We start from the raw sequence: 24892 nt of genomic DNA, 5'->3' as shown, positions 1-24892 counted from the left end.
GTCATTTCTTCCCAATCTCTTCTGATCTGTTTCAGACTTTCAGTATCCCCTAATCTAGGTTTATCTGATATTTTTCTCTTGATTAGACTGAGCTTATTTTACGGGTTTTGGAAAAGTTCACAAAAGTGAAGCGCCCTTGTGCCATCCTATCGGAGGGTATGTAAGACCCACATGACATCGCTGATTTGGTTAAGTGTTTGCCAGGTTTCTCTGCTGTGAAGTTACCATTTCCCCCTTTCCCTTTTACTCAATCCTTTGGAAGCAAGTCTAGCCCACCCTCGGTGGAGTTGATGGAAATTAAGCTTCACTTTCTGGAAGGGGTGGTGTCTGCATATATTAATGTGGACTTCTGTAAGAGATTTGTTTCTTCCCCATGCGTTTATTCAGTCATTTATATTAGTATGGACTCGGGTATATTTATTTCATACTTTGGATTATTTTGTTGCCCATTTGACCCAGTTTTGACCACTGGGGCTCTTGTATTTTAGCTCTTTTCCCCATCCTTTTGTGTTTTTTTCCTTTTGAGAACTTTCTTACTCTCTGATATAAATCATTCAGGCTGTATTTCCCATCACCCTGTGGATTTACTTCCCTTCCTACCCATCCAAGAATCCTTGGTCAATTTGATTTCCTTATGTACCTGTTAGCAGTATACCTAAATATTGAGTTTATTGCAGTGTTTTTGTTTTTGCAGCCTTAAATGAGCCTTTAATAGCTGTGTCATTCATTTTCTCAGTAAACATTTATTGAGTCCTTACTATGTGCAGGGTACTAAGGTTGAGGACAAAAAGGTAAATCAGGTAGACTCTGCCACCAAGTACTTAATAGTCTGGTGAGTGAGACAGGTGCCATTAATTCCAAGTTTCCCAGCTTTAACCACCCTATTTTCAGCAAATGACTTCCCTCCTATTTCACAGAAAAAATGGAAGCATTAATTTCTTCAAACTCCCTATCCTTTCCCTACAAACATCTGTATATTCACCAATTTACCCATTTCTCTCTTCAGAGAGAAATACTCCTGCAAGGCCAACCCTGCCACTTGTGTTCTCAACCCTATTTTCTTTTACTTCCTTTTGATCTTTGTTTCACTGATATTTTCTATGTAATGTATCTTCAGTCTCTCCATTCATTCCCTTTTGCCTGCCTACAAACTTGTTCAAGTCCTTCCCCCACCCACCCCCATTTTCAAAAGCCTTGTTGCTGCTTCAAGCTACTGATCTAATTATTCCATTTCCAAAGTTAATGAAAATACTTTGCACTCATTTTTCCTCCTCTTTTATTCACATTTCAGACCACTGTTTACTTTCTTCAGCCCTCATCATATACCCTAAATTTTCAAATGAACAGCAATCTGGTTGCCAGTTATGGTGATTTCTTTCAGCTGTTCCCCTCTTAGACCTTTTGCAACAATGTACTACTGTTGGCCATCTCATCTTAAAACATTCTTCCCATAGAGTGTGAAACTGAACCTGGATCTCCTTTAACCGTTCTATTGAGTCTCCCTCATAGCCACTTCTTCCCCTGGCTGTCCCTTAGATGTTGATGTCCCTGTCTTGTGTCCTTAACCAACTCTACTTTTGTCCCCCCTAAACAAGTCCCATCCACTCTTTAGCTATTACATACATGTTGATGACTTCCAAATCTTGAGCTCTTAACTTTTCTCTTGACCTGGGAGCCTACCTACTGGACATGTTCATCTGGATAACTCAGTCAACATGTGAAAAGAAGAAATAACCCTTTGTTTTGCCCATCTCCCTTAACAGTATTACATATTCCTTGATCACTCATATTTGAAATTTCAGAATCATCTTTTAATTCTCCCTTTCATCTACCAACATTCATTTATTTGATTACCAAATCCTGTCAAATCTACATATTAAGTGTATCTCAAATTTGTCTTTCTTTTTATGTCCATTGCCTTAGAACTCTCCTTGAGGTTCCTGCTTAGGTCTTATACTTAGTCACCCTGCTTCCAGTCTCCCTAAGCCCTAGTCATCCATCTTCCACATTGCGGCCAAACCCCTGCCTAAAATATTTTGCTTTTAGGAAAAGTCTAAGCTCCTTGGTATAGAAGTGACAGTCTTTCCAGTCTGGTCCCATTTTACTCCCCTTAGAGTGACTTTATGCCTCATATCTGATACTGTTTTCTCCTGCTCACCACCCCCTCACACACTCACACTGTTCACTTTGTGCCTTAATTCACAAAGTTCACTGCCTAAAACAACCATCCTCCTCATATTGTGTTTACCTTTGAGACATTTTAAATATCCCTTTCTCTATCAACCATCTGGACACCTTTCTTCCCTCTCTATGCCATAGGCAGTTTATTTAATTTTTTTGCTTGCTCCTTGTTCACATCCCTGCTGTGTTCTGGTTGCCTGTTGATAAGTCTGCCTGCCTTTCTAGACGGTGACCTCCTGGACAGCAGAGATCACACATATCTTTGTAGAACAAACGCCTAATGAACAAAATACCTTTTTCAAACTGGGACCTAATAGATATTTGCTGAATTAAATGAATAACCACTTCAGCTCTGTAGTCAGTGGGGTCAAAGGTAAATCACTGAGGTGGTCTCTTAAATCTTACACCCAAAGCATGAGCAACAACAACAAAAAAATAAATAAATGGAACCTCCACACAAGTAAACATTTCTGTAACCTTAAAGTTCTTTGTGAAGAGCGTCAAAAGGCAGTCTACTCAATGGGAGAAAATATTTGGAAATCACACATCTGACAAGTATAATTTTCCACAATATATAAAGAGATCCTACAGGGAAGCAATTGGGCTCCCGTCTACCAATAGGGGAGGTCCAGGGTTCTATTCCCACAGCCTCCTGTTGAAGACAAGCTGGCCCACACTGAGCTGGCCCAAGTGGAGTGCTGGCCCACATGACAAGCTGACCTGAGAGGAATGCTGGTCTGCGTGGCAAGCTGGCCCAAGCAGAGAGCTGGTGCAGCAAGATGACGCAACAAAAAGACACGGAGGAAAGACAATAAGAGATGCAGGGAAATGGACTTTGGCCCAGTGGTTAGGGCGTCCGTCTACCATATGGGAGGTCCGCGGTTCAAACCCCGGGCCTCCTTGACCCGTGTGGAGCTGGCCATGCGCAGTGCTGATGCGCGCAAGGAGTGCCGTGCCACGCAAGGGTGTCCCCCGCGTGGGGGAGCCCCACGCGCAAGGAGTGTGCCCGCCCGTGAGGAAAAGCCGCCCAGCGTGAAAAGAAAGAGCAGCCTGCCCAGGAATGGCACCGCCCACACTTTCCGTGCCGCTAACGACAACAGAAGCGGACAAAGAAACAAGACGCAGCAAATAGACACCAAGAACAGACAACCAGGGGAGGGGGGGGGGAAATTAAATAAATAAATAAATCTTTTTAAAAAAAAAAAAAAAAAAAAAAGAGATGCAGCTGACCAGGGAGCTGAGGTGGTGCAGAGATTGAGCACCTCTTTTCCACTCCGGAAGGTCCCAGGATCAGTTCCCAGTGCCACCTAAAGAGAAGACAAGCAGATACAGAAGAACACACAGCAAATGGACACAGCAGACAACAAAGGGGGAGAAATAAATAACAAAAAAATAAAGATCCTACAACTCAAAAAATAAGACAAATCACCCAATTTTTAAAAAATGGGCAAAAGAGTAGACATTTTTCTAAAGAAATACAAATGGTGAAAATACACATGAAAAAAATGTTCAACATCAATGGCTAGTAGAGAAATGTAAATCAAAGCATTTCACACCTACTAGAGTGGCCCCTATTAATAAAACAGAAAACTACAAATGTTGGAGAGGATATGGAGAGAGAGGAATACTTATTCACTGTTGGAAACGTAGAATGGTATTGCCACTGTGGAAGTCTGGCAGTTCTTAAGGAAGTTGAATATAGACTTACCATGTGACCCAGCAATGCCACTACTAGGTACATACCCAGAAGAACTCAGAGCAGTGACAAAAACATCTGTACACTGATGTTCATAGTGGTGTTATTCATGATTGTCCAAAGTTGGAAACAACCCAGGTGTCCATCAACTGACACCTTGAATGAATAAACAAACTGGTATATAAACACGATGGGGTATTATTCAACTAAGAATAAATGAAGTCATGAAGCATATGACAACATGGATGAACCTGGAGGACATTATATTGACTGAAGCAAACCAGGCATGAAAGGACAAATATTACATGATTTTGCTATTATGAACTAAATGTAATGAGCAAATTTGTGGGGTTAATAGCTATTACTAGAATAAAAGTCACTAGAGGAAAGAATGTGGTTAGAGAATGGAAAGCTGAAGTTTAATCTGTGCAGAATTGGTAAAAAGTTCTTTGTAAATGTTTGGAATGAATCGAAGTGGTGAAAGCACATCATAGGATTTGTAATAGTGCTAGCAGATGGGTATGATAGCGGTTTTGTTGTTTTTGTTTTTGTTTTTAGTAATGAAAATGCTCTAATATTGATGGAAGTGAACGAGCAACTCTGATTATACCAAATGCCGTTGATTGTACCCTTTATATAAATTATATGGTTTATGAAGAAAAAAATAATAGATTGGGTTGGGAGAAGAATACACCAAATGTAAGAGACGGACTATAGTTGGTAGCAATACTTTTGAGGATGCCCTTTCTAATTTGTTACAAATGTTTCACAGCAGCGCAAGGTAATTGTGGTGGGGGGGATGCATGAGAGCCCTGTATGATATCATGCATGTTTGTTTTGTAAGTTCACAACTTTTACTATACACATAATGTTTGTGTTTTCATGTATGAAATACTTCAATAAATTGTTTTTAAAATGAAAAAAGAAGAGAAAAAGGCTAGAAGGAAATATGCCAAGATGTAAAATTAAAACAGAAAGGTAAATCACTGGGGCATGGTAGGCTTGAATCAGGGGACCCTAATGAAGAGCCTCGTGTTTGTGGAGTCCAGGAAGCCTTCATTCCAGTGCTGAGGTCATTTCTCAGGACCTTCCTTAGCTCTCACCGTCTTGACTCTAAGCCATGACTACCCATAGCAGGTAAAGTTTTCCCCATAAACCTGGCTGGAATGTTTCTATCTTTGAGAGAAGTAGCTCCTCAAGGCCATGGGTAAGGAGATTGCCTTCCTGCCTGACCCTTATCCCGGTTCCCACTGTGGAGGAGATAGTCTCTTGAGACGCTCCAGACACAAAAAATCTTGTCCTCCTGCTCCCCACCACCCCACCACCCCTGGGAGCTGGTGAAAGGATCTAAGCACAACATTCCACCTCGCTGACTGGGCCCGGCAGACTTCTAGAAGGGGCCAAGAAAGGATAGGCAGCTGTCTGTCTACTGTAGTCCTGAACATTCCTCCAGCTGCTTCCTTAAAACTTGTAGCTTTTACCCTGTTTCTTTCATCAGGCTCCCACAGGAGAATGGCTCTATAATCAAAGTCAGTACTCAGATCCTCATCCCTGGCCCAAGTCATCTCATTCACGAAAGGGCTTCCAGGAAACCAGAGGGACAGAACACTCTGACTCCCATTCTCCTGGGAGCCAACTAATCACAGAAGTGGAAATGAATTTTTGCTATAGCTTCTACTCTGGGGAAGAGTCCAGTAGAATTGGACTCCTGTCGCTCTACAGCACAAGCCATAGCCTCTTCCAACTCCAAGCTGGACATTCCCTCTACACACCCTGTGCCCTCCCTTCATATTGTATAGCTCCTGTAGCTTAGTACACGTAGGAGATGGACTATGCATATTAGGGATCACAGGAGGCGCTTTCTGCCCCTTCACTACAGCCCTGAAGTTCTCCCATGGCTGCTGACCTCTGGTGGTGGTAGTTTGAATTATACTCTCCTTTTCTAGGTAGTGGCCCGCTAGTAGGTAAAGGCAAGTATTTTTCCAACAACCCAAATTCAAATATTCTTGCATTAAATAGAAGTACTTTTATTGAGCAATTGTTAATTTTATTTTAGGCAGCATGTGTAATGTGATGAGCAGAGCCTGGACTTTGGAGTTAGACATACCTATGCTCAAATCCCAGCCTGCCATTTCCTAGCAGAGTGATCTTAGGCAAGTTACTTAAGCTCAGATTTGTTACTTATACGCTGTAGAAAATAATAAATATCTCAATGAGAAAATTATATAAGATGATTGCAAAGCACATAGCCCTAGCTGTGCCATAGCACATAGTAGGTGTTTAATTTTTTTAAAAAATGTTACTTCCCTAATAATGATGATTTTCTCAGTGTGTGACTCAATGTGATTTTTTAAAAAAATTATTTTGGTAAAATACACAAGATAAAATTTACCATTTTAACCATTCTCTGTGTGACTTTTTTTTTTCTGTGTTGCTTTTTTTTTTTTTTTTTTAACACTTTTTAAAATCTATGTGACTTTTAAACTCAAATTTTAGATGAATAGTTTCTGATTCTGAGTTTGGAAAGCAAAGTCAACTCTAGTTGTATGCTGTGAAGGCCCTTCTGGCTGTGTGCTTTCCTCTGCCCACGGAACTGCAAATCTGAACCCTGAAAATATAGATTAGAAGGGATCTTGGGCACAGCTCAGTGGCTCTGAGCACTTGACCCCACTTTGGTTAAAAGCCTGAGAAGGACTGACAGGGTTCAGCACCTTCTTTCAGGGTCAGTAAAGAGCAGAGGCATCACTGGGTTCTCAGCTGGCCCTCCAAAGCCCCCTCCTCCCGCTATGCAGAGAAAAAAGGAGGTGGCTGAAGAAGCTGAAGGATGTGAGACTGGTTCTCTGCTCCTCCCTTTCTTTTCCTGCTTTCCTCCATACCACCCTCTCCCCCACAGCAGGCATCTCCCCCACAGAGACTGGGATAGGAGGGAGGGGGGCGGAGTTGGGGACTGAGGGATCCAAAGGCCCACAGTGCCCCATAACTGAAGGAAGCTCTGGCAGGGGGCAGCTGTGCTGGCTGTTGCTGTCCTCCTCCTGCTGCTGCCATCCCTCAGCAGGATGCCAGGGACTCTGGGGCTTTGGGCACTGCTTCCCTCAGCTGTACAGGGTAAGTGTCTACAGGGAGGGGCAGGATCTTTCCACCCAATGGGGGAAAGGGGCACTGGAAGCGGCAGCCACCACTTTGGAGGAGTGGTGAGTGGGGTGGGTGAGTGAGAGAAGGGGAGAGCCATGTGTCCCGATGGTGGGGGTCAGGTTCCAGGCCTCGGCTGACCCTGTTTCCTCCTGTGGCTTTCCCATGCTGACACTGAGAGCTGAAATGTTTTCTCTCTCCTTTTGGCTGCTGTTTTTGCCCCTGCCTTCACTCTCATCTTGAACCCTCTCCTTTCCCCAGCCTGGGCAGCAGCACCCCCAAGCAGGCGAACCTGTGTGTTCTTTGAGGCCCCCAGAGTGCGGGGAAGCACAAAGACCTTGGGGGAACTGCTAGATGCAGGACCAGGGCCCCCCAGGGTTATACGCTGCCTCTACAGCCGCTGCTGCTTTGGCATCTGGAACCTGACCCAAGACCAGGCACAGGTGGAGATGCAAGGTGAATGGCAAAGTATATGGCAGGTGATAGCTAGGGCGGGAGACAGGCACATCCTGGAACAGGGGCGGATGTGGAGGGGGAAGGGGAGAAATGAAATGTGTGGAGGGAAAGGAAGGCCCTCGTGAGATGGAAGGGATGCCTCTGACAGAAGAGATTTATCTCTCTGTTCCCAGATCCCATTGCAAGCTCTGTCTCTCTCCTCTTCCCCTAATCCTACCCCATCAGGATGCCGAGACAGTGATGAGCCAGGCTGTGAGTCCCCGCATTGCCACCCAAACCCCAGAGCCCACTCTGGCCCCGGCTCCACCCTCTTCACCTGCTCCTGTGGCACCGACTTCTGCAATGCCAATTACAGCCATCTGTCTCCTCCAGGAAACCCTGGGACTCCCGGCTTCCAGGCACCCCAAGCAGCCCCAGGTAGCCACCCCAGCGGTGCTGGAGCTGCGTGGGGGCCAGGGCCCAGGTTAGGATGAGCGGTAGAAGCAGGGCCAGTTCTCACCCTGCCCCCGCCCAAGCTTCCCTTCTCCTGGCCTTGAGAAGTTGGTTGCCCTGGTGACCGGGTGATAAGGGGGCCTGTGACCAGGGTGGGTGGGGGTGGGTTGACGAGCAAGCTCTCTGGGAAGGGGGGGAGAGGGGGAGAGGAGCAGAAGGCATGCTGGGGCGGAGCTCACGGCTCGCTCTTGCTTTGATGTCCAGGCGAGTCCATCTGGATGGCACTGGTGCTGCTGGGGCTGCTCCTGCCGCTGCTGCTGCTGGGCAGCATCGCTCTGGGTACTGCTCTGTCCCGTCCCTCCCTTGTGAACGCAAGACACTGCCCCAAATCTCTGGCCCTTCTCCAGGCTCACCTGACCCTTTGGTCCAGGGTCTCTCAAGCCTGGCCCCATAACCTCCCACAAAGCTCCCTCTCCTGCCTGTCCCTGGAGCTGTGCCCCTCGACCCTAAAGCCCTTTTCTGCCCCAGCCCTGCTACAGCGAAAGACCTGCAGAGTGCAAGGGGAGCCGGAGTCGGAGCCAGACTCGGGCAGGGACTGGAGCGAGGAGCTGCCGGAGCTGCCTGAGCTGTGCTTCTCCCAGGTGCCCCCAGGGGGGCGGGGAGGGCTCCTCCGGGCACTCCTGGAGGTCGCGCTGGGAGGAGGCCTTGCGCTGGGAGGAGGCCTCGCCCTGGTTCCAGCCTAGAGGCCTGCACCCAGCACACTGTCCCTACCAGGTCCTGCGGGAAGGAGGTCACGCGGTGGTGTGGGCCGGGCGGCTGCAAGGGCAGCCTGTAGCCATCAAGGCCTTTCCCCCGAGAGCCACTGCACAGTTCCGGGCCGAGCGAGAGCTCTACGAGCTGCCAGGGCTGCGGCACGACCACATTGTCCGCTTCATCGCCGCCGGCAGGGGTAGCCCAGGCCCCCTGCCCTGTGGGCCCCTGCTGGTCCTGGAACTGCACCCCCAGGTGAGGACCAAGGAATGCCATGTGTGTTCATGCTGGGGCGGGGGTGGCAGTGCGGGAGGGGGAGGGGGCGGGAACGACAGCAGGGCAGAAAGCAGGTGGCCGCCAGGCCCTGTCCTCGCTTAATCTCCTGCCTTAGACTTTCTCTTCTCTAACATAGTGAAAGCAGTTTTATTTCGTTATTTCTTATTACAAAAGCAATATGCGTTAATGTTTTTAACTCATAAAATGTAACTAAGGAAAGGGAGAAATCAAAATCGTTCCTTTTCCCAACCTCAGAGAAAACCATTGTTAAAGAAACACCTGCATGCATAGCTCTCCAAACTCAGTCATGTATTCATTCAGCAAGTATTTGTAAACCCGAGGTCAGGCACTGTGCTAAGAGCTGGCGAAAACGCACACAGTCCCTGCTTTTATATACACTGGGTTAGGGGGAGACAGATGGATCAGATAATCACAGAAAGAAGTGTAAAATGTCAAGTGTGCTAAGTGCAACAAAAGAGAGGGTGAAGGACTGTAAGAGAGAATGATGAGATTTCACCAAGCCTGGGAACACAGGCAGGCCCCCTGAGGTGTGATGACTCTGCTGGAAGTGGAAGGAGAGGGCCAGCTAACCTGCGCAGCGAGTGGGGGTGGAACCAGAGTAAATAACCACCCTGTGAGAGGAGGGGCCCTGGCCAGCTCCTGAGGACTGAGAATTAGGGGAGAAATAAGGAGGAAGAGGAGAAGGCAGGCAGGGACCAGGGGCTGGCGCCAGGCCTTAGGGTCTTGCGAAGAATTTTGGTCTTTTTTTTCATCCTGTACCATTTACTGTTTGCTTCGTGCTAGGCATCACACGAGGCCCTTTAAAGGTGTTTTCATACCTAACATTAATAAAAACACATGAGTCATCCATTGTATTAATAACAAATGTCCCACACCAGTGCAAGGAGTTGGTGTTGGGGTGGCATTTGGGAATGCTGTGTATTATGCATGACTATTCTGTAAACCTGTAACTTCTTTCAGAAAGGGAAAAAAAATCCAAACGAGAGCGAAAAAACACCATGAGGTAGGAATTATCCACATGGGGTCAGAAAAGGGAAGTTATCTGCACAGGGTCTGTGCGACTCCAGAGACTGCCCCTTGAATCCTTGTCACCATCCCCTTGTCACCACCCTCCTGCCTCTCTCCTGTCTACCCCTCCACCAGGACCACCTTTCTCTCAGTCTACTACCCCCAACCCCCTCGCCTCCTCTTCTCACTGCGGCTCAACCCCTTCAACCTGTTTCAGCCCCCAAATACTGAGGTGTCAGACTTTATCATGGACTTGATCAGCACCCACAGCTGTACCACCTCTGAAATCTTCTGGCAAGTACCTTCTGTGCTGTGATCATGTACCTCAAGGCCCAGTTCAAAAACTGCTTAAAAACAAAAGCAAACAGCTTTCTCTGACTTCTCCAGACAGAGTTTAATCTCTCCTGCTTTATGCCCCGCACTGGATTCATTCTTCCACCAAGAGCATTTTGGTAGTCTATTATTTCCCTTATCTGCTACCTGTCCCAGAGTTTCTTTTTTTTTATTTAAAAAAATTTTAATTGCCTTTTTTTTAAAGACATAGATAAAAAAATGTTACATTAAAAAATATAAGAGGTTCCCGTATAACCCCCCCCTCCTCCAACATCAACAACCTCTTTTATCATTGTGGCACATTCATTGCATTTGGTGAATACATTTTGGAGCACTGCTGCACCGCATGGATAATAGTTTACATTGTAGTTTACACTGCCCTAGTCCATTCAGTGGGTTATGGCAGAATATATAATATCCTGCATCTGTCCTTCATCCTGTGGACCCTGGGATGGTGGTGTCCATTCTACCTCTCAACTGAGAGGGGGCTTAGATCCCACATGATTGATGAATGTGATTCTCCTGCTTGCAGTTGTAGACACTCTCGGTTCCCTGGTAAGGTGGTTGACCATCTTCACCTCCTTGTTAGCTGACCTGGGTAGGTCCAATGAACTGGAAAATAGGAGTTGCAATTCTGCGGAGGCTCAGGGCCCAGTTGGCACATGACCAGTCTAGAGATTCAAGTCTCCTGAGTATATACCAACTCCACACCAACCACAGGTTCGGTAAAAGTGACAGAAGAGGCATATATAGAAAGGTCACATCTGAGTCTAACTCCATCACACTCAGGAGCACAAATTCCAAAGTAAGACCCACTGACAAGGTATTGAACTCCAGAGCCATCTGCCATGACAGTAGAACCTGTGTGTCTCTGTAGGCCTCAGGAGCACCAGTACCTGGGGCTGTATTTACTTTGGCTATCTCTGGGGCCCTGCTGAGGCATGCATAGGCACGACCCCTCTGATGACCTCCTGACTCATTTTGAAGTCTCTTTGCCATATAAACTCATTTGTCTTTACCATTTTCCCCTTTTATTCAAGGTCTTTCTCTAGTTGCATCACCAGCTGGTGATTGGCAGTGATCCCTCAGCACCAGGGAGGCTCATCTCTGGGAGTCATGTCCCACACTTGTCCCAGAGCTTCTTGAGCATCTAAGCATGGCTTAGCATGGCTCCTGGCACATTGAAGGTGCTCAACAATGGTTGGTGAATCAGGCACTCTATTGCTCCTTCTCCAATTTCCACTCAATGCCCACCCACTGCTCTCCTATCCACTGATTCTTCTATAAAGGCCTGACCCCAGGACATTCACTGAGGAAGATCCCTGCCCAGCTTGCTCTGGTCTTACCTCTTCTATTTCTGTCTTTGTCCCAAGTCCTCTGGGGCAGTATGGAGTGGCAGTTAATAATGAATGACAGCAGGAGTCAGAGTGCTTGGGTTCAAGCTCCACTTCTCTCTCCCAAGTGACTTCAAGCAAGTTTACTTGGCTCTCTCTAAACCTCCTCATCTGTCAAATGGGGATGATAAAAGTATCTACCTCCTAGGACTGCTGTGAGGATGACAGGAGGCCACGTACACAGGGCCTGGCACAATAAGCGGAGAGTATGCTTGAGCTATAGTTATTATTTTTCCTGTCAATCTCACTGTTGCACATTCTCACCCTTCCAGTCCTTGGTGCCTGGGTCTGTCAGTGTACCTGACTGCTGGAAGATGCAAGGTGGAAGTCTACCAACTGGTCTCTGCTCCCTGGGATGGACCAGCTCTCCCCTCCCACCCCCCCACCTTTGTGCACTCCCTCTCCTCTGTTTCTCTCCAGGGCTCCCTGTGCCACTACCTAGCCCAGCACACCAATGACTGGGGAAGTTCCCTGCGGATGGTGCTGTCCTTGGCCCAAGGCCTGGCATTTCTCCATGAGGAGTGTTGGCAGGATGGTGGGTGAGAGGGGCCAGTAAGCCTGGGATGTTGGGAACACACTCCTATTTTTCTGATTCTCCCTTAGTTTGATGGGGAAGGATTGGGTCAAAAGAGAGAAGAGGATACTTGACCTTTTGACTTTGGTTTCCCCTACAGGTCAATATAAACCAGGTATTGCCCACCGAGACCTGAGCAGTCAGAATGTGCTCATTCGGGATGATGGGTCATGTGCCATTGGAGACCTAGGCCTCGCCTTAGTGCTCCCTGGCCTTACTCAGCCCCCTGCCTGGGCCCCTACTCAACCCCGAGGCCCAGCCGCTATCATGGAGGTGAGTGATCCGGATAGGGGTGAGGCCTAGGATGATGGCAGTGGTGCTGATGGTGATGCTACTGTTGCTATGGCAACAATGCACTGGAACCTGTAGCATTTGGGACATTGCTTGAGTTGGGGGGATGTTGCATGGACCAGTGTTGCTGTGGGTGTTGCCATGGAGATGATTCGCCCTCCTCACCTTGCACTTCAGGCTGGGACCCAAAGGTACATGGCGCCAGAGCTCTTAGACAAGACTCTAGACCTACAGGAGTGGGGCTCGGCTCTCCGGCGAGCCGATGTTTACTCTCTGGCTCTGCTCATGTGGGAGATACTGAGCCGCTGCCGAGATTTGCAGCCTGGTGAGCATGGGTGGGTCAATTCTCTCCCCTTCTTGCTCTACCCACCCACGCTAGGCCCCCACCCCCCTCCTGACCTGGTTCCCAAGAAACCCTGCCCCTCCACCCCTTGGCCTTTCACAAGAGAGGCACCTCCGGGGCTAAATGACCTCTATTCCATGTGCGTTCTCCCAGACAATAGACCACCACCTTTCCAACTGGCCTATGAGGCAGAACTGGGCAGCACCCCCACCGCCTGTGAGCTATGGGCCTTGGCAGTGGAGGAGAGAAGGCGCCCCTACATCCCGTCCACCTGGTGCTCCTTCTCCACCGTAAGAGAACACAGGCTGACTGGCTGGGGGCCCGGAGAGTGGGGGCTGGGAATGAGCCCCAGGGACTTGTCTGCCAGGGCCGACTTGTCCCCTCCTATCTCCTCTCATCTCTGCTCCCCCACCCCACCCCTACTCCTTGGCTCAAGTTCAGCTGGAGCCTGGCAAACTTGCTCTTGCCCTCGGGTCACCCTCCTCCGCCCTAAGTCTCACACATCCCACTCCCTCCGCCTGAGGCACACCTTCCTCCCGCTCCTGTCTGCCAGTCTGTCTCTCCCCTCATCACCTTGCTTAAGCCCTGTCCCTCAGTGGCCTCCTCCAGAAAATCGTCCCGGCTCTGCTGCTACCCTAAGCTCGGGGATCCACAATTCAGTCCAATAACTCTTTGTTCTGTCCTAAACATCCTTGTTCCTGCCTGTGTTCCAATAAAAGCCAGTCTCAGGCATAAAGGGTTACAGCTTCACTGTGAAATTTCAGGGGTCTGCACAAAGAATTTCTTAAACTGACGACCCTTCTGCCTGGTTTGAAGTTTCCACGGTATAAGGGTCTGTTGGGTTAGATAACAGAGGCCCAGGCATTGTTTCCAGAAGACTCTGGACACCTGAGAGCAAAGAGAATAATTTCCCATCAGCCTGTGAAGGCTTTAACTTGAATTCACTCTTCAGATGAAAAGGAAGACCCTATGGTCTGCCTCACAGGGAGCAAGATGCAGAAGTGGGGAATATGGTAAGGGAGGCTCCAGGAACAATCGAAAGTGGAGTGCTCAAAACCGGGGAAGGAAGATGCCCTTTGACCCGGGTGCATGGGGGCCACTCAGGATCCTGGGGTCAAGCCTTCCTCCTGGTCATTCCTCCCAGGAACCAGGCGGGCTCAGGGAGCTCCTAGAGGACTGTTGGGATGCAGATCCGGAAGCACGGCTGACAGCTGAGTGTGTACAGCAGCGCCTGGCCACCCTGGCCCACCCTCAGGAGGTCCACCCCCTCCCAGGGGGCTGCCCACACAGCTGCCCTCCTCTCTGCCCAGAAGACTGTCCTTCAACTCCTGCCCCCTGCCATTCTCCCCTGTAGACCCCAGCCTAGTGTCTGCCAGCATTCTTGCTCCAGGAAATCTGCCAAGAACTTGCTCCAGGAAATCTTCACCTGCCTGTGCCATCGCTCATGTGTAAATACACAGTTTCTAGGTGATCTACGTGCATGCTAATGTAAACATGGCGAGCAGATGCCTGTCTGGTCGGCCTCACCTCCCTCTTTCCCTTGGGTCCTTCTGTGGGCATCCAGGCCACAGCGATTCTGACCAGTGACTGGGAGTGGGTGTGCATAGGAAAGAGATAAAGTCAGCTCTCCTGACTCCTGTCCTTAGGCCTTCCTCTGCTCCTGTGATCCTGAGTTACTCCTGTCCTTTTCCTTTTCCTTCTCCTTAAAAAGCGTTTATTTGGTGGGAATTTATGCTGGGCACTGGGGAAAGAAGGGTGAATAAGATGAAACCGTTGCCTTGAAGATGCTCAGAGTTTGGCAGCTCTCTCTGTTGGGGTCCTGAGCAGTGCCCCGGGGTAACGAGAGAGGCACACACCGGGCTGGAGTGGGTCAGGGACAGCCTCGCGGGGCACAGGACACTGGAGTTGGGTCTTGAATGATCTCGAGTTTTCCAGGAGGATGGAGGGCAGGAGGGCATTCCTGGCCCAGAGAGGAGTGGGATCGCTCAGTGCATTAGGAAACTATGAGGATTTCTCAAAAGAGGAGACATAAATGGCCAATAAACACCTGAAAAGATGCTAAATATCATTGGTGATTAGGAAAATGCAAATCAAAACCACAGTAAGATACCACTTCAGACACACTAGGATGGCTATTACTTAAAAAACAAAACAGAAAATAACAAGTGTTTGTGGGGATGTGGAAAATTTAGAACCCTCATGCCTTATGGGTGGGCACATGAAACAGTGCAACCACTGTGGAAAGCAATTTGGCAATTCCTGAAAAAGGTAAGCATAGAATGACCACGTGACCTGAGAATTCTTCTTCTGGGTGTGTACTCAAAAGTTTGAAAAGCGGGACTCAGACAGATGCTTGTACACCCATATTCATAGCAACGTTATTCACAATAGACAAAAGGTAGAAGCAACCCAAGTGTGCATTGACAGATGAATGGATAATCAAAATGTGGTATATACATGCAATGGGATATCATTCAGCCAGAAAAATGAGAGTAGTGCTGATATGGATGCGCCGTTGAAATATTATGCTGATTGAAATAGGTCAGATACAAAAGAGCAAATGTTATATGATACCCTGTAAATTGAAATATATAGAATAAGCAAATTCATAGAGACTGAAAGTAGGTGAGAGGTTATTAGGGGCTGGAGGTAGGGGAAATGAAGAGTTTTATTGCTTAATGGGTACAGAACATCTGTTTTGGGTGATGAAAAGTTTTGGTGGGAAGCAGACGTGGCTTAGCTGATAGAGCATCCGCCTACCGTGTGGGAGGGTTCAGGGTTTCGTACCCAGGGCTTCCTGACCCGTGTGGTGAGCTGGCCCATGTGCAGAGCTGCCGTACGCAAGGAGTGCTGTGCCACGCAGGGGCGCCCGCGCATGGGGGTGCCCCACGCACAAGGAGTGCGCCCTGCAAGGAGAGCCACTTGCTTGAAAAAAGTGCAGCCCACCCAGGAGAGGCGCTGCACACATGGAGAGCTGCCGCAGCAAGACGACGCAGCAGAAAAGAGATGCAGTTTCCTGTTGCCGCCGAGGGTGCAAGCGGATACAGAACACACAGTGAATGGACACAGAGAGCAGACAACTGGGGGGAGGGGGGAAGGGGAGAGAAATAAATAAAATAAATCTTTAAAAAAAAAAAGAAATTTTTGGTAATGGATGATGATAATGGGCAGCACAACAAAGAGAGTTAATGCCACTGACTTATACACTGAATTGTTACTTAAAAATAGTTTAAAAAAAGGGGGGTGGGGGGTATATGGGGACTTCATATTTTTTGAATGTAACATTAAAAAAGTAAATAAAGGAAAAATGCAAAAAAAATAATAAAAATAATTAAAATGGCTAATTTTTATGTTATTACACATAGATGTTACCACAATAAAAAAAAATTAAAAACAACTACAAGTTATCTGGGTGGCAAAAGTGTACTGTGAGATGGTGACGTGAGACCCATCAGGATTCCATCCCCCACAGAAGCTTTGAACAACCAGCAAGAACCGCAGAAAGATCTTCTCAAAGCTCCAGAAAACAATGAAAGGACTGCAGTAACAGAGCGAGCACCAAACCGAGAAAAAGGCTCCTCAAAGCAGTAGGATCTCGTGGTGTCCTGGCTGGCCCTTCCCCACCCCTCATCCGCCCTCCCAGCGCGGATATCTGGCCGCAGTTCTGGAGGGCGCAGGTAATCCTCGTGCAGGTCCTGGGAGTGTGTCTCGTTTGGCGTCTGTCTGGTGGTTGTCTGAGGGACTCATCATCCAGGCACTTGCCCTGTGCAGAGAAGGCTGCTCACTGAGCTCCCCTACCCAGCTCCGCTGCCTGCGGCAAGGGATTGCTGGCTGTTGGGCATGCGGTGCAGTGCTGGGGACTGCGAGGAAACTGTTTCCAGAGGTGTGGAGGGGGCTTTCACTACAGAGGATTGCCTCCTGATGAGTCACCCACCAGCTCCATGTCCTGGGACAAGTTACAAATTCCTCCGAGTCTCAGTTTTGTTACTGGTAAAATGTGGCTGAAAACACCCAAGCTGGCTGCAGGGCTAGTTTAAGGTGAGAAAGAACAGGTGACAAGGCTTACCCAGCACCTGGCCATAGCAGACATTCCATCAAGGGTGGCGGTTGTGACTGAGCCTTGAGCTGATCTCTAGGCCCTTTCTGGCCTGGTTGTTCTAGAGTTCCAGAATTAGCCCCTCAAGAGACCGTCCTCTCCCGAGATCTGAGACTTCATTCTCCTTCAGACCCAGATCTCCAATTCTCATCACTAGGATCGGTAGCTGCCAACGGAAACTCAACACAACAAAGTCCAAGCTCCAGTCATCTGAGGGACAGAAGCTCGAGACGTGCTGACACATTGCTGCAACGTGGATGAACCTTGGAAGCATTCTGCTGCATGGAGGGAACCGGACAGAGAGGGCCACAGAGCGTATGATTTTTTAAAAAAATTTATTGAAATATATCACTCATACATAAACAATAAGTGTATAATAGTTGTGAACTTACAAAACAAATATATATAACATCAAACAAACATATATAACATCTTACCCTACCACCAATAAGTATATGATTTTATTTTTATGAAATGTTCAGAATAGGCAAATCTGTAGAGATAGAAAGCAGGTTAGTGGTTGCTAGGGACAGGGAGGAGGGGAGAATGGGGAAATACTGCTTAATGGGCACAGGGTTTACTTTTTGGAGTGATGAAAAAGTTCTGGAAATAGTGGGAATGATTGTACAACATAAATGTACTTAAATGCCCCTGAACTGTGCCCTTTAAAGAAGGCTAAAATGGTAAATTTTATGATATGTGTATTTTACTAAAATAAAAAAGAAGTTATCTCAAAAAAATTTTTTTCCCCAAGCTCCCACCTCCCCATCACCAGCAGGTCTGCTTTCTCCTCTTCCCTGACTCTCAAAGACACCAGGTTTCTCTGGGTTGTACAGGATCCTGACAAGGGTGGTGCTTTTCCTTCCCTGCTGTGACCCAGCTCGTCCATCCCACCCAGGCAGTCCCTGAGTCACACGGAGGCTGCCTGGGCAGAGCCTGCTTCGTGACTCTTCCTCCTTTCCTTCCTCCTAGGCTGGGCAGGTCCTACCTATTGTAATTGTCCTTTGTTATCAATCTTTCCTCTGATCACCCCTTTGGGGATAATCTTTAAACCTAACTTTCAGTGTGTCTTGCCTGTGCTCAGCTGTCTACTTACCTTTCCCCCTACAATCCTGTGAGCACCTTTCACTGCCTAGGTTCAGAGAAGTTTAGAAACAAGTCCAAGGTCACACCCCTTTAAGTAACAGAGCAAGGATATTCAGCCATTCAAAACAATGTTTATCCACAGAGCTGTCCAGCATGAAGAGTGAACCCTAATGTAAACTATGGACTTTAGTTAATAGTATAATTGTATTGGCTCATCAATTGCAGCAAATGTACCACATTAATGTAAAATGTTAATAATAGGGGAAACTGGGTATGTGTACGTGGGGGTATATGAGAACTCTGTTCTTTCTATATGATTTTCTTTTTTCCAAGTAAATCAGTAATTTATTAGCATCATTACTGTTTCACATATTGGTTTCTAGTGAGTATGTTGAGTTGCATGGAGGTGACAGAAGCAAAGTTAAGATTCAGATAAATATTTTTTCCACTCATGTGGCGAGCCGAGTGCCCATGCAATTAGCCAAGTGCCCACAGGGCAAGCCAAGTGCCCATGTAGGTGCCTGTGCAGTGAGCTTGGTGTCCATGTGGTAGGCCGAGTGCCCACATGAGGGCCTGCGTGGCGAGCCAGGTGCCCACGTGGTGAGCCAGTGCCCACACAAGTGAGTCACGCAGCAAGATGGTGACGTAACAAGAGAGACGAAGGGGAGAGTCAGGATGAAGCGCAGCAGAAACCAGGAACCGAGGTGGCGCAAATGATGGGGAACCTCTCTCCACATCAGAGGTCCCCAGGATTGAATACTGGTGAATCCTAGAGGAGAGAAAATGAGAAGACAAAAAAGAGAAACAGATACAGAAGATCACACAGGGAATGGACAGACAGCAAAAACATCAGGGGGTGGGGGAAGGAACAGAATCGGCAAGTGAGCAATTTCCACTGCAGTGTGGGTACAAGCCCAGGAAAGTGTCCTGCAGAGGGAAGACTACGCCCTCCCCGCTTATGTTGACTGGCGTGACTATCCGCTGCCGATATGGCCCGTGTCAAGCACCTTTCAGTCAGCCAGAAGAGAAGGAGAAAGCTTCTCGGAGCAGCCTCTCTGAGGAGAGGCTTGCTGTACAAGCACACTTTCTTCTTTTTCACCAGGAGGCCCCAGGGATCGAACTGGGGTCCTCCCATATGGTAGGCGGAGGCCCTATCACTTGAGCCACATCCGCCTCCCTTCCTTGCCAATTAAATTCCCTGGTGGTCAACATTCTGCCGCCTTCTGCCGCTTCCCACCATGACCACCTTCTACACCCTGGCTGCCCACTATATGGTTTTTCTGTAAACCCATAACTGTGCTAAAAGTTAAAAACAACAACAAAATGATGTCTATGACACCTCTATGGCCAATTGATATTTTTCTTTATTATAGAAGTTGTGGGTTTACCGAACAATTATGCATAAATTATAGGATTCCCATACACCACCCTACCACCAATTCCTTGCGTTGGTGTGGAACATTTGTTACAACTGATGACAGCACATTTTTATAACTGTACTATTAATTTAAGTCCAAAGTTTAACACAGGGTTCATTGTAGGAGTACTGCAGTTCATGAATTTTTAAATATTCTATTCTGTTATCATACAGACAATCTATTTCCCCTTTTAATGATATTCAGATAGATATTTCAAGGCTGTTAATTGTATTCACAATGTTGTGCTACCATCACCACCCTCCAATACCAAAACACTTCCATCATTCCAAATAGGAACCCAATACATTTTAAGACTTGACTTCTCATTCCCCACCTCTACCCTGTCCCCTGGTAATCTATATTCTAGCTCCTGACCCTTGAGTTTGCTTATTCTAGGTTGTTTCAAATCAGTGAGATCCTTTTCTGTCTGGCTTATTTCACTTAACATGCTGTCTTCAGGATTCATCCGTGTTGTTACATGTATCAGGACTTAATTTCTTTTAGGCTAAATAATATTCCATTGTATGTATATGCCACATTTTATTTATCCATTCATTGGCTGATGGACACTTTGGGTTGCTTCCATCTTTTGGCCATTGTGAATAATGTCACTATGACTTTCGGTGTGAAAATATTGGTTCGAGTCCCAGTTTCAATTCCTAGTAGAAGGATTGCGGGGTGATATGGTAGTTCTACACTTAGCTTTCTGAGGAACGACCAAACTGTCCTCCACAGCGGCTGCACCATTTTACATTGCCACCAACAGTGAATGAGTGTTCCTATATCTTTGCATCCTTTCCAACACTTACTATTTTCCATTTTTTTAGATAGTAGCCATTCTAATGGGTGTGAAATGGTGTCTCATTGTGGCTTTGATTTGCATTTCCTTTTTTTTAAAACATATTTATTTATTTATTTCTCTACCCTCTCCCTCCTAACCCGGTTGTCTGTTCACTGTATCTATTTGCTGGGTCGTCTTCTTTGTCTGCTTCTGTTGTTGTCAGTGGCACGGGAATCTGTGTTTCTTTTTGTTGCGTCATCTTGCTGTGTCAGCTCTCCGTGTGTGCGGCGCCATTCCTGGGCAGGCTGCACTTTCTTTCGTGCTGGGTGGCTCTCCTTATGGGGCGCACTCCTTGCGCGTGGGGCTCCCTTACGCGGGGGACACCCCTGCGTGGCAGGGCACTCCTTGCGCACATCAGCACTGTGCGTGGGCCAGCTCCACACGGGTCAAGGAGGCCCGGGGTTTGAACCGCGGACCTCCCATGTGGTAGACGGACGCCCTAACCACTGGGCCAAATCCGCTGCCTGATTTGCATTTCCCTGATGATTAATGATATTGAGCATCTTTTCATGTGCTTTCTGGTCATTTATATATCTTATTTGGAGAGATGTCTGATTATGTCTTTTGCTGATTTTTTAATTGGGTTGGGTTTTGTTGTTGTTGTTAAGTTGAAGGATTTCTTTATGTATTCTGGATATTAAACCCTTTTTGAGTATGTGGTTTCCAAACATTTTATCCCATTGTGTAGGTTGCCATTTACTTTCATAATAAAGTCCTTTGTGGCATGAAAGTTTTTAAATTTGATGAGGGCCCATTTATCTATTTTTCCTTTGTTGCTTGTGCTTTGGGTGTAAAGTCTAAGAATCTATTGCCTAACATAAGGTCTTGGAAATGGTTACCTACATTTTCTTCTAGGAGTTTGATAATTACAGCACTTATATTTGGGTCTTTGATCCTACCTCATGGTGTGAGATAGGGGTCCTCCTTTTTTTTTGCAAATGGAGATCCAGATTTCCCAGCACCATTTGTTGAAGAGACTATTCTTTCCCCAATTGAATGGTCTTTACTCCCTTGTAAAAAAAATCAGTTGGCCATAACATGAGGGTTGAGTTCTGAATTCTCAATTCAATTCCATTGGACTATGTCTGTCCTTGTGCCAGAACCATGCTATTTTGTTTACTGTGGCTTTGTTAAAAGTTTTAAGATTGGGAAATGTGAATTCTCCAACTTCATTCTTCTATTTCAACATGGCTTTAGCTATTTGGGGCCCCTTACCCTTCCATACAAAATTTTTTAAAAAATATATTTAAAAAATTTTTTTTAAAGATACTAAGAATACATAAATGTTACATAAAAAATATAGGGGATTACCATATGCCCTGCTCCCTACACCTCCCATATTTTCCCATATTAACAATATCCTTCATTAGTGTGGTACCTTCGTTAAAATCGATGAACACATTTTGGAGCATTGTCACTAAGCATGGATTATAGTTTATATTGTAGTTTATACTCTCTCCCACACAATTTTGTAGGTTATGGCAAGATACATAATAGCCTGTGTCTGTCATTGCAATGTCATTCAGGACAATTCCAAGTCCTGAAAATGTCCCCATATTACAACAGTTTTTCCTTCTCCCTGCCCTCAGAATCTCCAGTGACCACTGCCTCCACATCACTGATGTAAGTTCTTACATTGCTAGAATCACAATAAATCTACAGTAGAATACCAATAAGTCTACTTTAGTCCATAGTTCATCCCCCAATCCTGAGGATTCTGGGATGGTGATGCTCACTCCACCTGTAATTGAGAGGGGGCTTTGATCCCATAGGGCAGATGGTAGGGACTCTTGCTTGCAGTTGTAGATGGTCATTGTCCATCATCTGCTCCTTGTTAGTTGTCCTGGGTGAGTCCAATGAACTGGAGCGTAGGTGTTGCAAGTCTATTGAGATTCAGGGCCCAAGTAGCACATGGACAGCCCAAAGATTTAAGTCTCTTGGACATATACCTACCAACTCTAGTGCTGATTATAGTTTCAAATACAAGGGTCAGAAGAGCGATGTGTAGGGAAAACACAACTGAGTCCAACTCTGTCATCCGTGGGGGCATAAATTCCAAATTAGGGCCCTCTGGCAGGGTGCCAAATTCCTAAGCTGTCTGCCCCTACTAAAGTGTCTTGATGCCTCTGGAGCCCTCAGGAACCCAGCTATTTGAGGTTGTATCTACTTTGGCAGTCAATGAGATCCTGCTGATATATGCATCAGCATCACCTCTGGAATGACTTCCCGATTCACTTTGAAGTCTCTTAGCCATATAAACTCATTTATCTTTATCTTTTCCCCCTTTTGCTCAAGGTCTTTCTTCAGTTGCATTGCTAGTTGGTGCTTAGTAGTAATTCCTCGGTGCCAGGGAGGTCCATATAAATTTGATGACTGGTCTTTCCATTTCTTCCAAGAAGGTTGCTGGAATTGGGATTGGTATTGCATTGAATCTGAAAATTTCTTTGGGTAGAATTGACATCTTAAAGATATTTCATCTTCCAATCCATAACACATAATGTTCTTCCATTTATTTAGGTTTTCTTTGATTTCCCTTAGTAATATTTTATAGTTTTCTGTGTACGAGTCCTTTATATCCTTGGTTGGATTTATTCCTAAATATTTTATTCTTTTAGTTGCTATCATGAGTAAAATTTTTAAAAATTGATTTCTTCTTCAGATTGTTCATAGCTTGTATATAGAAACACTACTGATTTTTGGGTGTCAATCTTGAGGAATTCATTAATTAGCTCTAGGAGCTTTGTTGCGGATTTTTCAGGATTTTCTATACATAGGATCATATCATCTGCAAATAGGGAAAGTTTTACTTCTTCTTTTCCAATTTGCATGCCTATTTTGTTTTATTTTATTTATTTTTGCCCAACTGCTCTGGCAAGAACTTCCAGTACAATTTTGAATAACAGTGGTGACAGTGGGCAGGCATCCTTGACTTATTCTGATCTTACTGGAAAAGCTTTCAGTCTTTCACCATTAAGTAGGATGTTAGCTGTGGGCTTTTAATATATGCTTCTTAATCATGTTGAGGAAGTTCTCTTCTATTCCTTGTGCTCTAAGTGTTTTTACTGAGAAGGGGTGCTGGATTTTATCAAATGCCTTTTCTGCATCAATTAAGATGACAGATCATGAGTTTTTGCTGTTTTTTGCTTGCATTCTGTTAATGTGGTGTACCACAGTAATTGATTTTCTCATGTTGAACCACCCTTGCATACCAGAGATAAATCCCACTTGACCACAGTGTATCATTCTTTTAATATGCTGTTGGACAATACTTGCTAATATATATTTTTTAAGATTTATTTATTTATTTTTATTTATTTTTCTCCCTTTTTCCTGTTGTCTGCTCTCTTGTCCATTCGCTGTGTGTTTTTCTGCATCCACTTGCATTCTCGGCGGCACTGGTAATCTGTGTCTCTTTTTGTTACATCATCTTGCTGCGTCAGCTCTCCATGTGTGCGGTACCACTCCTGGGCAGGCTGCACTTTTTTTTTCACTCCTTGTGGGGCGCACTTCTTGTGCGTGGGGCTCCCCTACGTGGGGGAAACCTCTGCGTGGCAGGGCACTCCTTGCGTGCGGCAGCACTGTGCGTAGGCCAGCTCACCACACGGGTCAGGAGGCCCTGGGCAGTGAACCCTGGACCCTCCATGTGGTAGATGGATGCTCTATCAGTTGAGTCACGTCCGCTTCCCACTTGCTAATATTTTGTGAGGATGTTTGCATCTATATTCATAAGAGATATTGGTCTGTAGTTTCCTTTTCTTGTTGTATCTTTATCTGACTTTGCTGTGAGAGTGATGTTGGCCTTGTAGAATTAATTAGGGAGTTTTCTCTCCTCTTCAGTTCTTTTTTTGAAGAGTATGAACAGAATTGGAGTTCAGTCTTAGAATGTTTGTAGAATTCCCCTGTGAGGCTATCTGACCCTAGGCTTTTCTTTGTTGCTAGCTTTTTGATGACTGATTCAATCTTTTACTAGTATTATAGTTGGTTTGTTGAAATCTTCTATTTCTTCTCGATTAAATGCAGGTAGTTTGTGTATTATTATTATTATTATTTTTAAAAGATTTATTTATTTATTTAATTCTCCCCCCTCCCCCGGTTGTCTGTTCTTGGTGTCTTTTTGCTGCGTCTTGTTTCTTTGTCCGCTTCTGTTGTCGTCAGCGGCACGGGAAGTGTGGGCGGCGCCATTCCTGGGCAGGCTGCACTTTCTTTTCGCGCTGGGCGGCTCTCCTTATGGGTGCACTCCTTGCGCGTGGGGCTCCCCCATGCGGGGGACACCCTTGCGTGGCACGGCACTCCTTGCGCACATCAGCACTGCGCATGGCCAGCTCCACACGGGTCAAGGAGGCCCGGGGTTTGAACCGCGGACCTCCCATATGGTAGACGGACGCCCTAACCACTGGGCCAAAGTCCGTTTCCCAGTTTGTGTATTATTAAGAATTTGTCCATTTCATCTAGGTTATCTAATTTATTGGCATGCAATTGTTTATAATATTCTCTTTTTTTTAACAAATCAACTTTATTAATACATATTAATAGAGCATAACTCTATCCAAAGTGTACAATCAATGGT

General features: G+C 46.3%; 1 protein-coding gene across 1 annotated transcript; it reads left to right on the top strand.

The window, feature by feature from the left end:
* The first annotated feature begins 6663 nt into the window (after positions 1 to 6663).
* AMHR2 (anti-Mullerian hormone receptor type 2) lies at positions 6664 to 14454 on the top strand. The gene is given in 12 exon segments (XM_071218731.1): positions 6664 to 6703; positions 7268 to 7462; positions 7688 to 7879; positions 8159 to 8233; positions 8423 to 8535; positions 8669 to 8899; positions 12097 to 12211; positions 12351 to 12523; positions 12719 to 12866; positions 13038 to 13174; positions 14029 to 14217; positions 14219 to 14454. Coding segments are annotated over 12 exon segments (1761 nt in total). The 3' UTR covers positions 14372 to 14454.
* The last annotated feature ends 10438 nt before the right edge of the window (positions 14455 to 24892 follow it).

The sequence above is a fragment of the Dasypus novemcinctus genome, chromosome 12 (genome assembly GCF_030445035.2).
Source record: "Dasypus novemcinctus isolate mDasNov1 chromosome 12, mDasNov1.1.hap2, whole genome shotgun sequence".
Lineage (NCBI taxonomy): Eukaryota > Metazoa > Chordata > Mammalia > Cingulata > Dasypodidae > Dasypus > Dasypus novemcinctus.
Note: the sequence above shows the minus strand (reverse complement) of the source record. Positions and strands in the feature narration are given on the sequence as shown.